The sequence below is a fragment of the Saccopteryx leptura genome, chromosome 4 (genome assembly GCF_036850995.1).
Source record: "Saccopteryx leptura isolate mSacLep1 chromosome 4, mSacLep1_pri_phased_curated, whole genome shotgun sequence".
Lineage (NCBI taxonomy): Eukaryota > Metazoa > Chordata > Mammalia > Chiroptera > Emballonuridae > Saccopteryx > Saccopteryx leptura.
Genome location: NC_089506.1, coordinates 212043021 through 212057899, shown reverse-complemented (window position 1 = coordinate 212057899; position 14879 = coordinate 212043021). Strand labels below are relative to the sequence as shown.

At 47.2% G+C, this 14879-nt stretch overlaps 2 protein-coding genes and 1 pseudogene across 3 annotated transcripts in view; 1 reads left to right on the top strand and 2 right to left on the bottom strand.

Moving 5' to 3' along the window:
• SLX4 (SLX4 structure-specific endonuclease subunit) overlaps nt 1-9512 on the bottom strand; it is a 28879-nt gene extending 19367 nt beyond the window's left edge. Inside the window, exons 1-4 of one of the 2 annotated variants that reach the window (XM_066382698.1) lie at nt 9417-9512; nt 5828-6596; nt 3891-4112; nt 674-863 (exon numbers count right to left, since the gene is read on the bottom strand). In XM_066382698.1, the coding sequence (XP_066238795.1) occupies nt 674-863; nt 3891-4112; nt 5828-6218 (803 nt within the window). In that variant the 5' untranslated portion in view covers nt 6219-6596; nt 9417-9512. Of the gene's footprint in view, nt 1-673; nt 864-3890; nt 4113-5827; nt 6597-9047; nt 9355-9416 lie in introns of those variants that run through there. The other variant, XM_066382699.1, reaches the window with a different exon arrangement.
• Nucleotides 1-14879, bottom strand: part of TRAP1 (TNF receptor associated protein 1) — a 197228-nt gene that overhangs the window by 119111 nt on the left and 63238 nt on the right. The window lies entirely within an intron of this gene.
• LOC136402526 (splicing factor 3B subunit 6-like) lies at nt 12323-14583 on the top strand (annotated as a pseudogene).

Below are 14879 nucleotides of genomic sequence, written 5' to 3'. Positions count from 1 at the left end.
AAGTTCCACTACTAAGTATATTCCCAAAAGAACTGAAAACAGACACTTAAGCAAACTCATGAAATGCATGTTCATAGAAGCTCTATTCACAATCTCCAAACGGTGGAAACAACACAATGTCCATCAATGGGTGAGCAGATAAACAAGATGTAGTCCATCCATACGATGGAATATTATTCAGCCATAAAGCACATCAAGCACTGACACATGCTACAACATGGGTGAGCCCTGAAAATACGACGCCGAGTGAAGAAGCCAGACACAGAAGGCCACATAGTGTTCGATTCTACTTACATCCAGGACAGGCAAATGGAGAGACAGAAAGCGGATTAGCGGTTGCCAGGGGCTGGGGGGCGGAGGAATGGTGAGCCAGTGCTAATGGGCAAAAGTTCCCTTTTCGGGGTGATGAAAATATTCTAAAACTGATTGGGGTGATGGTTGCGTAACTGTGAACATTACTAAATGAAGCCACTGAATTGTTTACTCTAAAGGGGTGAACCGTATGGTGTGTGAATTATATCTCAACAAAGCTGTTAGTAAAAAGCAAGAGCAGCTTGATACCAACACTGAGGTGCTATGTCACAGTAAGGTATCTCAAGATTGCCATTACAGCCACAGGGTTCCCTGGCTCAGGTCACACCCACAGGAACAGTGACAGCGGAGCCGCTCCTACCGGTTCACGTGCTGCTCCCGTCGCGTCGGGTTCATAGCCGAGAGGTTCTTCTGACAGATCTGGCAGAAGAACAGACCCTTCTCCTCCAGGCCGTCTTCATGTGAGGAGGCTCGTTCCTGACCAAACTCCTGCTGCAGGGCCAGCGCCACTGCAGTGTCGCTGTCTGTGGCAGGAAGCCAGGCCCCAGACCCTGTGGAGAGGCACGCAGAGCCATGGGCATGAGCTCATCTTCAGACCTCTGCACGTGTCAGATCTCCCAGAGCAGGGGCGCTACCCTGCCTCATGCCGGGCACCATCCAGTAAAGTGGGGCACTACACAGGGCTCCTAGAACAGTACGTCTCAAACTTTAAGGTGTGTAAAAATCACCTGGGGACCTACCTAAAATGAAGGTTCACGTTATGGAGGTCTAGGTGGATCCTGAGACCCTGCATTTTTTTTAAGCGAGCGAGAGAGAGACAGGAAGGGAGAGAGATGAGAAGCATCAACTTGTAGTTGCAGCACTTTAGTTGTTCATTGATTGATTTCTCATACGTGCCTTGATGGGGTAGGAGTGGGGCTCCAGCTGAGCCGGTGACCTCTTGCTCAAGCCAGCAACCTTGGACTTAAGCCAGCAACGTTGGGCTTCCAGCCAGTGATCATGGGTCATGTCTACGATCCCACGCTTAAGCCGGTGACCCTGGGTCATCAGTATCCCAAGTAGATGCTCTATCCACTGCACCACCACCTGGTCAGGTCAGGTCCTGCATTTCTAACAACACCCAGGTGAGGCTCATTGATACTGGTGGTCCAGGACCACTCTTTTGAGTATCAAGTCCTGGAGAACTTTCCTTTCAGTTTTCCCATTTCTTCTAAAGTCAGCTGTCTTGGACATGCCAGGTTTATAAGACTCCTACCCCAACAAATCTAAGTTTTCTCTTCAAAGTTCAACCTTTCCTATTGTTATGACCTTTACTGCCCAGAGCAGAACCAGGTCAGAGTGAAATAGCTTGAGATGGCTCCCAGGTAGCCACGCCCACCTCTGCTACCCTGTCACGTCTGATACTGCTGGAGCAGACCCTTGGTGTTCACGAAGGATACGCTCTGAAAACATGACTCCTCAGTTCTTGGATATTTAATGGCCTATATCACTCTTTCTACCAAAGCCAGTAAAGCATCCTGCTTTATTTTAATTCCCTATTTTCTTTCCTTTTCTTCTTCTTTTTAAGCAAAGCAGTTGAGTATTACTGGGTATGATGAGCAGATATATGGAAGCAGCCCTGACCAGATAGCTCAGCTGGCTACAGTACTATCCCAATATGCCAAGGTTGTGGGTTCGATTGTTAGGACACATACAAGTATCAACCAATGAAAGCATAAGTAAGTAAAACAAACCAATGTTTCTCTCTCCCTTATTCTCTCTAGAATCAATAAATTTAAAAAAAGGATATATGGGAGCAACTGAGTCACATGTAGGGGCGGTGCTGGACTCACACACTGGCTGAGCAACTCCTTTGTACCCTTTGGGTGCTCAAGGTCTGATGGCAGGGCAGTGTCACCTCGCTACCTGTGTGGACCTTCGGAGTAGCCTGAGAACGGTCAGAGCTCCTGAGGTGAGATCTGCAAATGCAATACCAGACACTACATGGTCATTAGCTGTAGGTCTGTCAACAGTTTCTTCCTTTCTTTCCTTTCTTTTTTTTTTTTTATTTTATTTTATTTTTTTTATTTTTTTATTTATTTATTCATTTTAGAAAGGAGAGAGAGAGGGAGAGAAGAGAGAGACAAAGAGAGAGAAGGGGGAGGAGCAGGAAGCATCAACTCCCATATGTGCCTTGACCAGGCAAGCCCAGGGTTTCGAACCGGCGACCTCAGCATTTCCAGGTCGACGCTTTATCCACTGCGCCACCACAGGTCAGGCCTCTTTCCCTTCTTTATATTTGCATCCAAGATGAGGATTCCTATTGTTCAGGGGATGAAGAATAGAACCACCAGACATGACGCGCTTCTCGGGTGGTGTAAAACCTGCAAAGCGCTGTTGCCAAACTGTTTAACCTGGAGCCAATGAGTCCTCTGGTTTACTCAGTGTAGTGCAGCTCAGGGGTTGCAGGAAGGGGTTAAATGACATCATGAAGAAACAATCAAGCAAATCCAGAAAGTGGCAAATGCTAAAAGACAATTATCCTGGACTCTTCAAAAAAACATCATTAAAAAAAACCAGAACAAAACAAGACATAGGGACTGTTCTTGAGTTTAGACCTTATACTGGCTATAGTCATATGCAGTGTGCAAACTGACAGTTCTGACGAATACTCAGAAACCAGCTCCAAAAGCTACCCTTGAGACAGCTGGGGAAATGTGAATATGAACTGGACACCAGGAAATAATATGGAATTACTGTGGTAATGGTTATGAAGAGAATCCAGAGGTAAAGGGTAATGATGTACATAACTTACTTTCATACAGTACAGAAACACGTGTATTTATAGAGACAAAAAAATAGATGGCAAAATGTTAACAACCGTTAAACCCAGGCTGAGGATACAGCGAATTTGTTGTCATATATATTTTACTTTTCTGCATGGAAAAAATGCAAAATAAAAAGTCAAAATTTAAACAAGAGGAAGAGGAGCCCTGGCCGGTTGGCTCAGTGGTAGAGCGTCGGCCTGGCGTGCAGAAGTCCCGGGTTCGATTCCCGGCCAGGGCACACAGGAGAAGCGCCAATCTGCTTCTCCACCCCTCCCCTCTCCTTCCTCCCTGTCTCTCTCTTCCCCTCCCGCAGCCGAGGCTCCACTGGAGCAAAGATGGCCCGGGCACTGGGGATGGCTCCTTGGCCTCTGCCCCAGGCGCTAGAGTGGCTCTGGTTGCGACACCCTGGAGAGGCAGAGCATCGCCCCCTGGTGGGCAGAGCATCGCCCCCTGGTGGGCGTGCCGGTGGATCCCCGTCGGGCGCATGCGGGAGTCTGTCTCTCCCCGTTTCCGGCTTCAGAAAAATACAGGGGGGAAAAAGAAAAAGAAAATAAAAACAAGAGGAAGAGGTACATTGTCAAAGAGACTAAGTTAGAAATGACCCAAGGGACCGTTCAGTCTGTGGCCAGAGACACGAAGTGGCAAAGGCAGAACGCCCAAGCTGGTGAGAGCCCACCCTCCACAGAAACACAATGAAGGTTGGCTGCTTCCTGCTCCTTCCCTCCAGTTAGAACTTATTCCTGTTGGGAAGACAGAAAACTCCTATCATACCATTCCCTGCCATCGTCGCATCGCCAGGGCCCTTCGGAACGTTTCCTTCGAGCGCAGCCTGGCGGGAGCATCCTTCTGAAGCATGCTGCAAACGCTCGGGGTCTGCTCTCTTGAACTGCTGCATTCGCTGCAGGACCAGCTCCGCAGCTCGCGGTTTGGAGGGACTGGGCACCACGGCGGTCAGACCGGGACGGTGCTGGGAGTCGCTGTTAGGAGCAGCCTCTGCGGAGCAAAATATTCACATGCGTCTGTTCCAGCGCGAGAAACAATACTTTCCACCAAATACAGGTTAGACCCAAGTTTCAAAGAGGTCCTTCACCAACTAGTTTAGAGTTTAGATTTAACTCTCAAGTGTGAATAGGACTGATTGTTTTTGGTAACCTCACTGTTTGTGCTCATATAAACGTACCTTTATAAAGATCTATGACAGGAGAGTGACTGCTAATGAGCACAGGGTTTATTTTGGGGGTGATGAAAATGTTCTAAAATTAGGTAGTGGCGATGGTTGCACAACTTAGAATATACTAAAACCATTGAACTGTATACCTTAAGAGTGAATTTTACAGAACATGAATATCTCTATAAAGCCGTTATTAAATAAATATTAATGAAAAACATTTATATCTTTCTATGTCAAGAGTTTCCTTTAACTCGGTGTCCTCAGATGGCCTCTAGTGGAGTTCCATGAAGCCCCTGGAGTTATATGTCAATTTTGCAGATATGTGTGGGGGAAATCATGCATACCTTTCACTCAACTCTCAGGGGAAGCTTGAAACATTTCAACACTACTACACTACTGAAGCCTCACAACAGTCTCTGGGAGCTAAGTCTTCACCACCAACCACTCCACTGAGAAGTTATGCTGACCACATTGGGTAAAAAATATTATTTAAGATCAGGAAGTGAAGGTGAGAAAAATTTAGAAACAGAACTCAGGAGCCCAAAAACCTTGTGCTGTATTATTATATATGCAAGGCTGGTTTTCAGCTGTGCATGGAGAAAGTACACTAGGCATATGGTTTAGCACATCAAGGGCAGCAGAGTAAGGAAGCTGCTTTAAACAAATGAATAAAAAAAAACGGTAACTGGACGAGAAAGGAAGGATTAAAGATTCTCCTGGAACTCAAGCCCACATGGCACCCACTATAGAATAGATGTGGGAAAATGGGGGAAGCAGCGTTATTTTCAAGTTCATGTAACTCGTATCCACTATATAATGTAAACAATAATAGGAAACCGAAAGAGAAGAGGGCTCCAGACATAATCATGTGGAAAATTCAAACAGGGGTTATATATTTTTTGATTATTACTTAAAACAGGAGTTGGCAGGCCCTGGCCAGTTGGCTCAGTGGTAGAGCGTCGGCCTGGCGTGCAGAAGTCCTGGGTTCGATTTCCGGCTAGGGCACACAGGAGAAGTGCCCATCTGCTTCTCCACTCCCCCCCCCCTCCTTCCTCTCTGTCTCTCTCTTCCCCTCCCGCAGCCGAGGCTCCATTGGAGCAAAGATGACCCAGGCGCTGGGGATGGCTCCTTGGCCTCTGCCCCAGGTGCTAGAGTGGCTCTGGTCGCAACAGAGCGACACCCCGGAGGGGCAGAGCATCGCCCCCTGGTGGGCAGAGCGTCGCCCCCTGGTGGGCGTGCCAGGTGGATCCCGGTCGGGCGCATGCGGGAGTCTGTCTGTCTCTCCTCGTTTCCAGCTTCAGAAAAATACAAAAAATAAATAAATAAATAAAACAGGAGTTGGCAAACCGTGGCCCTTAGGCGGGCTGCCTGTTCTTGTAAATGAAGTTTTGTTGGAACACTGCTCGTTAACTTACATCTTGTCTAGGGAACTGAGGAGTTGTGACAGAGACTGTATGGCTTACAGAGCCAAAAGCATTTACTACCTGGCCCTTTACAGAAAATTGTCCGACTCTTAGTTTAAAACAGTACAAATCACCTTTGGTTTCTTCTCCGGAAGCCCTGGCAGTGATTCCGGCTGCGTCACCTGTCTGGGTGCTCCATCTGCTCTCCCAGAGCCCAGCGGAAGCAGTCCCCCTTCCCTCCCCATTCTCAGGGGGAGCTGGTTCACTCTCCTGCCACTTGGGTACCCCTTGCTTTCTGGTCCTCGTGGCCTGGCTGCCAGATCGAGTTTTCCTCTCCCGGGGGCGTTGCAGGGTTTTGCTCCTGGTAGCAGTTTGTTTAGTCCTTTCCAGTTTGCTTGTTATCTGAACGCTGTTGGAAGACTTCTGTGTCTTCCTGGCCCCTGACGCTTCCTTGGTGCCATTCTTTTTCACCCTTTGGAAAAAACTGGCACAGAGTTCCTTAAAATCATCATCTGACTCATCCATCACCTGGCGAGTTTGAAAGCTTTTAAGCTGGTTTTCAGAGGTGTGAGGGTCAGTCTGCGGGCTCAAGAATGAGCCTAGCTGGGCCTCATTCAGAACCACAACTTCATTAGGGCTCCTCTTTACTTCTCACTGAGATACCTGGAGAGCATGCAAAATTGAGCAAAAAGTACTGTTTTCCCCTCCATAATGATTTTAAATGTTTTTCTTCAAATTGAGCCTGTGTTAAACAGCATGTTTAAAGCTTCCCTCTGTTAAAGTTCACATCTGAGAGGTTTTGTTGTCCAATAGATGCCTCTGAGATAGAATACATATGAATTTGGTGCTCAAGTTATTCTCCAAGATCTCCATGGTGATCAAGTATATTTGGTTCTTTCACATCTGTGGAAAACCAAAAGCATTTAAGTGTAATTAGACAGATACTGTCATTTTATGCCATTTCTTTCAGGAAGGTATAAGATCATAGAGTATGGGAGTAACAATACCTCTGTCAAAACTCAGGTAAAGCCTATTTAATACAGACCCATCATCCTATAGAACATCACAACACAATGCGGGCTGGGGGTGTCTAGAAACCCATCAAAGCATGGTCTTTCACAGGCAGAAAAATCTGGGTATCTTGGAAGAGTATTGTTTTTGCTGAAGCCTAGGGAATTAATCCCATGAAGGGATGTCACCACTAAAACATGATGACTCCCAAATCCAGAAAAAGTATTTCTTAGGTCTATGCTGGTCCAAGGCCTCCAGCTACCAGAGACTCTATCAGCAGTCAATGTAATGAGAGAGACAGAGACACACAGAGAGAAAGTGTGAATGAATTTGCTCTTGGACACTCAGGATACAGGAACAAAGAAAAGATAAGAACACAGGAGGCTCATCTTTCACTGATAAAATCTATTTTTCCAAGTCAAAAAGAGACCACTTTGTCCCTGGCCAGTTGGCTTTGTGGATAAAGGGTCAGCCTGGTGTGTGGATGTCTCAGGTTCAATTCCCGGTCAGGGTACATATGAGAAGCAACCATCTGCTTCTCTTCTCCCTCTCCCCTTTCTCTCTTCCCTTCTCACAGCCAGTGGCTTGACTGGTTCAAGCAACAGCCCCAGGCGCTGAGGATAGCTTGGTTTGGTCCAAGCATTGGCCTCAGGCACTAAGGATAGCTTGGTTGATTTGAGCATACTCCAGCCCGGGGAGCGCTGGGTGGCTCCCGCTCATGGTGCATGCAGAAGTCTGTCTCTTTATCTTCCCTTTTCTCACTTTAAAAAAAAAAAAAAAAAGGCCACTTTCTCCATCCTTTTACCCTAGCAAGGGCTCTCCAAACTCAGGTGACTAGAATGATGACCAAATGCAAAGGTTGGGCCTGACAGGTTCGAAAATCAAACTGAATGACTCAATGGCAGAAAGTTCACTTCAAATTCAATAATGCAATCTTCACTGTCCAGTAATTCGATTAATCATCTAGTTTTCCAGAGCTGGGCAGACACACAGACCCAGAATCTATTTAGCATGGCTATCTCATTCACATCTTCCATGTCACCTTCTTTGAGAAGTTTCCCCTTCTCCTTTAAGTACACTCTCTCCATCCTTATTATTTTCTTTCATCACAGTTTTCACAACAGGGCTTATCCCAAGTTACAATCATATGTAATAGGTAACATTTATTGAAAGCTTACTGTATGCTCGGCACCAGGTCAATCGCTTTACAAGTCTAATTCATTTAATCCCTATAACCATCCTATTCAGTAGAATCTATTACCATCCTTTCTCTATAGTAAGGAATCAACACGAACGAGGAAATGGCTCAAGTTCACACAGCTTTGGAAGTGGCAGGGCTGGGATCAAATCCAAACAGTATGGTTCCAGGGCATCAGCTCTTATATTTTCACTCATTTACTTAATTATATACCCTACTACACTCAAAACTGAGGAGGATCCTGCCCTGTGGTGGCACAGCGGATAAAGCATCCACCTGAAAGGCTGAGGTCACGGGTTTGAAATCCGGGGCTTGCCAGGACAAGGCACACAGAGACTATGAGGTGATGCTTCCTGCCCCCCCTTTCTCTGTCTCCTCGCTCTAAAATTAATACATCTTTAAAAATAATTTGAAGGTACAGATTCATCTATTTTACTTCGTATTACTTAGGCACCTTACTTATACAGAGTGCTCAACAACCTGACCAGGTGGTGACACAGTGGATAGAGCGTCGGACTGGGATGCGGAAGACCCAGGTTCGAGACTCCGAGGTCTCCAGCTTAAGCGTGGGCTCATCTGGTTTGAGCAAAAGCTCACCAGCTTAAGCCCAAGGTCGCTGGCTCGAGCAAGGGGTTACTCGGTCTGCTGAAGGCCCGCGGTCAAGGCATATATGAGAAAGCAATCAATGAACAACTAAGGTGTTGCAACGTGCAACGAAAAACTGATTGATGCTTCTCATTTCTCCGTTCCTGTCTGTCTGTCCCTGTCTCTGACTCTATCTCTGTCTCTGTTAAAAAAAAAAAAAAAAAAAAGAGTGCTCAACAATTATTTAGTTAACTGCTAAGACTTTGGTACATTCCGAGCTAAGATAAAGCGGGGGTGCATGAGAGAAGGCTTCAGGAAGAAGCAGAGATCAGTGTCCTAACGCTTGGGACGTCAAGCTAACCAAACTGAATCTTATCCTGTTGGATGTGTGCGGCATAAGCAAATTCCGGCCTCAACACTACAGTCTCCACATCTCTGTTGCTAAAACAGTCCATCTCCAATACGAACTCAATCAATATTTACTGAAGGAAGTAGCGGGTCGCACAGGACCGCAAATTTCTATAGGGCCCGCGGTTCGTCCTACTCAGCATTGTACCTACCGCGGCGCCGGGCTCACAGCAGACGCGGAATGAATGGGCAGGTGAGGGGCGGACCCTCCCACTCCCCTCAACCGGGTAACACACGGGAAACGGGTAGGGGGCGCACCCTGGGGGAGGGCTGCCAAGGACTCGGACAGCGAATTCCAGTCGCCAGACTGAGCCCCCGACAGTGACTCCGTGGGTATCCGGATCCCCCTACCTCTCCTCCCTTCCGGCAGCCCCAGCTTCCCCCACCCACGAGCGGCTTCTGCCTCTACACCGCCCCTGGAGGGGGCGAGAAAGGATCTTCTCCCTCGGGAGAGCGAGAAAGGGCCGAGATGGTTGTACCTCCTCCTCCCGGGTGTAGACTCCTAGCCCAGCCCCTCCTACCTCCCGCGCCGCCGGGACACCTTCTCAACCGAAAGCCGAAAGCCTGCGCATGCGCCACCCGGCTCCTCTGTGCAGAATTGTGCCCGCGCAGGCGCAGATCAGTCCGAAAGATTTGCTTCCCATACTCCTCTGCGGTCGATGCACCCCGGCAAAGAGCGTTTCCGGGGAGCGTGACGGGGCTCTGCGGAGCCGGCGGCGGGAGGGCTGGGACGTATCTGTGTCTGCTGGTGCAGTGGCGCCTGGCAAAGTCCATTAAGAGGCGAGCGAAAGTCAGGGGGAGTGAGTGCAGGACACCGCCGCAGTTTTCAGTTGAAGTGTGGGCCCGCCACGGTTCCCACAGGAAGTGCTCATGGCGGCCCTCGCAGCGCGCCTGCCTGCAGAGCCGAAGAGGACACGGAGGGAGGGGTCTTTGGGGAAGCGCCGCGCCCCGACAGGGCGGGAGAGCTTCCTTCGCGGAAAGGCAGTAGCGCAGGTGGACGCCTGCAGTTCGGCAGACGTTAGCTCCAGAGACATCCTGTGGGTGGGGAGCAGTGGTGGGATTCAGCCCCATCGGAACCGATTGTTAAAATGGCACCTGTAATCAGGGTTCTCTCTAAGGTGGGCGCCTGGGCAGCCGCCCAATGTGGAAATCACCAATTACATTCCTCACTCGGAACGTTCATCTGCACAACAGCATATTCTAAGCACCTGTGGTCATGTTCATTACGTCCATAGGTGGAAAACATTGCAAGAGAGGATGCCCATCAAGAAGCAATATGGGAATGTCTTAACAGTCTTATTTATTTTTTGTCAGGTGTTCTTTAACATTTTTCATTTTAAAACTCATAATTTAGTTTTGTGTACCTCTTTTATCATTCTCATTTAAGTATTAAATCCATGAAATAATAAACTACCTTTTGGTATATCGTTTTTTGTGTGTGTGCTTAAAATGCTCATTGGGGCAGAGAGCCGGTTGTTAAATTATTTGAATCCCACCACTGCATTTGCCCACATGAGGGTCCAGCTGTGCTTGGGCATGAACAGTTCTCTCCATGGAGATGAGCCCATGCCAGTTCCACTCTGGAGTCTGCTCTCTAGCAATCTTCAGCCTTTTGCCTGGGACCTCCATGACAGGGCAGAGTGGTTCTGATCTCTGCTTTCTGGCCAGGCCTTACTTAACTGTTGCTCTGATGGCTCCTGAGTCCATGGAGAGCCCATCCCTCCAGTTAGGAGCTGTAATTTGGGTGCTCCCTTATCTCCCTTGGTTACATGCCTCTATCCTACCAGGATTTGGACATGGAGGCTGAGGAGACGGGCCCAGGAATGGAAGCCTGCCCTCTACTCATTTATCAGAGAGGACCAAGTCAGCTCACCTTGTGTGAGATGTTCACACTTAAATGGGGACAGCCAGCACAGCTGAAGAGGGTCCAGTTCTTGTCAGAAACGAGCATTACCCATCTGAAATGATCAATGTCCGTTTGGCCGAGGGGACAGAGACCCCAGAAAGGATGCCCCCCTGGTACGGACAGTCCGCAATACTTCTACTCTAGTAGTGAGGTAATAGACCTGAGCACAGATGCTCCTGTTCTCTGAGAAGCTGTAGGATGAGCTTCCAGCATAAAAAAACTGCCATGTGTTGGCACTGTGCCATCTTCACTCTTAGGACTTGGCTGATGAGAACAAATACCACAAGGTTCCGATGAGCCTGCAGGGGTCTGTCCTGGAGGCTCTTGGTTGGGCAGAGGGAATGGGCTGTGTCCCTTCTGGCTTTCTCATTGGCTGAATAACTCTGCACAGGACATTTGTAGCTCAGAGATGTCCACATGGCCTATGCCAGTTGAACCAGCTTGCCTACTTATATCAGCCCATATCCTTTCCAACTCTCCATTTTAGTGACTAATTCCAGGTAATGAAAATAGACTGCTTCTGGCCATGGAGTAGTTTATAGTAGACCACTGCTTGCTGAGGACTCGACGAACCAGCCATCATTCAGAAGGCATCAGCTTGAAGGTGTGCAGAGTCACTCCAGCAGCCACGACTCAGTAGCAAGCTCAAGGAGGTAAGCCCTGTTCCCTGCACTGGCTTTTCCCTTCGGGGCCGGGCACAGGTAGCAGCTAAGAGGCAGAGAAGCTAGAGGAGCTCCGCACAATTTTGCAGGGCTGGGAGGACCAAGCTGGGAGTTTGGGCCTGCTGAGGCATTAGGACTTTAGGGCCAGGATTCCTGCGAGGAAGGCGGCCACAAAGTGAAGTTGACAACAGTCGTTTTCTCTCGAGGTATTTGCTGATGACATTTCTTAGGCAAGAGAAGCAGAAAGTGGCTGAAAAGCAGAGCAGGATTTTGGGCAGTTTCATGGTGCTAGGGAATTTTCCAGGGCCTGTCAAGGAGGAATGACCCTAAAAAATATGCCAAACTCTCGGCTGAGACCTTTGGAGGTGGTACTCCGGGAGTTGGGGCAAGCTGCTGGTAGGTTGGTTGGACTTCAGAAGGACTGCAGACAGGCTCAGTTTCAGCTGATCCCCCGACTGGCCTGTGGCGGCCTGCCCCTCTGCTTCCCACCCTGGAGGGAGACACCATCCTGACCCCACCATTCTGCCATGCACAGAGCCTGACAGTCAAGTTACTAGGCATACTGAGAAGCAGAACTGGGGGGAGGGGGAGGTGACAGACCCACCAGCGATTAGGATACTAGAGCTATCAGACATGGACTTCAAAATAACTAACATAAAGTAAATAAGAGGAGTTTCGCAGGGAATTGGGATTCATAAAAAATTAGTTCTGAAACAGAAAAATACGATACTGAAATTTAGAATTCAGTAGGTGGGGATTTCCTGTGTCTGATGCTGTGTTGAGCTCAAAGCTGAGCCAGCTCCAGAGGACTAAGGAGAAATTCCGGTATTTATGGCATTAACCTCATCAGCCTGCCAAGATGGTGATGCAAGTAGCCAAGGTGGCAAACATTCGACTTCCACCCGAAGTAAACTGGATTTTGTATATAAGAAATTTGCCTTACAAAATCACAGCTAAAGAAATGTATGATAGCCCTGGCCGGTTGGCTCAGTGGTAGAGCGTCGGCCTGGCGTGCAGAAGTCCCGGGTTCGATTCCAGGCCAGGGCACACAGGAGAGGCGCCCATTTGCTTCTCCACCCCTCCCCCTCTCCTTCCTCTCTGTCTCTCTATTCCCCTCCCGCAGCCAAGGCTCCATTGGAGCAGAGATGGCCCGGGCGCTGGGGATGTCTCCTTGGCCTCTGCCCCAGGCGCTGGAGTGGCTCTGGTCGCAACAGAGCATTGCCCCCTGGTGGGCAGAGCGTCGCCCCCTGGTGGGCGTGCCGGGTAGATCCCGGTCGGGCACATGTGGGAGTCTGTCTGACTCTCTCTCCCCGTTTCAAGCTTCAGAAAAATACAAACCCCCCCCCAAAAAAATATATATGATAGCCTGACCGGGCGGTGGCGCAGTGGATAGAGCATCGGACTGGGATGCGGAAGACCCAGGTTCGAGACCCTGAGGTCGCCAGCTTGAGCATGGGCTCATCTGGTTTGAGCAAAAGCTCACCAGCTTGAGCCCAAGGTCACTGGCTCCAGCAAGGGGTTACTCAGTCTGCTGAAGGCCCGCGGTCAAGGTACATATGAGAAAGCAATCAATGAACAATTAAGGTGTTGCAATGCGCAACGAAAAACTAATGATTGATGCTTCTCATCTCTCCGTTTCTGTCTGTCTGTCCCTGTCTATCCCTCTCTCTGACTCTCTCTCTGTCTCTGTAAAAAAAAAAGAAATGTATGATAGCTTGACTAGGCGGTGGTGCAGTGGATAAAGCATCGGACTGGGACGCCGAGGACCCAGGTTTGAAACCCTGAGGTCGCTAGTGTGAGCTCATCTGGTTTGAGCAAGGCTCACCAGCATGAGTTCAAGGTCATTGGCTTGAGCAAGGGGTCACCTCGGTCTGCTGTAGCTCCTTGGTTAAGGCACATATGAGAAAGCAATCAATGAACAACTAAGAAGCCGCAACGAAGAATAGATGCTTCTCATCTCTCTCCCTTCCTGTCTGTCTGTTCCTCTCTCTGTCTCTGTCACTTAAAAAAAAAAAAAAAGAAATATATATTTGGGAAATACAGACCTATTCATAAAATCAGAGTGGGAAACATACCTGGAACTAGGGCACAGCTTATGTGGTCTAAGAAGACATCTTTGATGCCAAGAATATGTGTGATCACCTGTCGTCAAGATTCAATGTTTGTAACAGAGACCTCATGGTTTTGTACTATAATGTAAGGTGGCCAACTTTTTTACAATGAAAAGGAGGACAAAAATAATTGAATAAAACAATATCGTAAATAAAAGAAACATTTTATTCATTGCAACAATAATACACTATGATAAATGCATAATAAAAACATTTGTAATATTTTATATTGTAATTATGCTTACATGCCTATTAATTTTTAATGATAATTGTAAGAAAAAAGTACTCATTTAGTAAAACTAAATATCAAACAAAACCACTAATTTGGAGTGATATTTGGGTGTATTTATCATTTTCTAATTAAAAAACATCTGTTTTATGCAACTATTTAATCAAAATGCGTCATTAATAGGTATGGTTTGAGGTTAGATTCCCACTTTAAAACTCGAATTTCAGGAAAATACTTATAAGTAAAATTATACGTATTTGGAAATTATTAAATAGGTAATGAATTAATAAAATGTGAATTGTGTTTGCCTGTCTATGATTGAATATTCACTGAGAAAGAAATAATCATGAGACTACAATGTCTTATGTGCCATGTCAGGTTTCAGTAAGAAGTGTACAAAGCCATTTGTACACTCAGTATATTGTGCACTCTCTCAAGGTCTCCCGTGCGGAGCGCATGCGTCTCATAATTGCATTTCTCCGCACCGTACTAATCCTTGACAAATCGTCATGTCAAATATAAATATGTCTCATTACATGCAATGGATCAACTCTGTATCGATTAAGTACGGACATTTACAGATTAGTCTTCCAATATCAAAAAGGAGGACACTTTTCGAGGGAGGATGGAACTGAAAAAAGGACTGTCCTCCCTAAAGGAGGATGATTGGTCACCTTATATAATGGCAACAGGGCATTTCAGAAGATGAACACAAGGAAGAAGGAAGAACAGTTGAAGCTTCTCAAAGAGAAATATGTCAACACAAATCCACCAAAGTAAATGTCTGCATTTTCACTTTGAACTGAAACCTCAAAAGTCCCCAACTACCCTTTTTCAGTTTTTAATTAATATTGAATATTGTGATTCCTTATTTGAGGTTCAAAGTGACCTGCTTGAAACTTGGATACATGTTAGAATATATTAATACTGTAGTTTTCTGTAAAACATGTCAGTGTTTTCTCTTGAACTTGCCTCTCCTCTATGATAAAGGAGAGTGAGCAGAGAAACAGCAGTGGAACCATATCAGGAATTATTTGGTGGTAGGTAGACCTGGAGACTAAGGTTCTTGAGAGCAG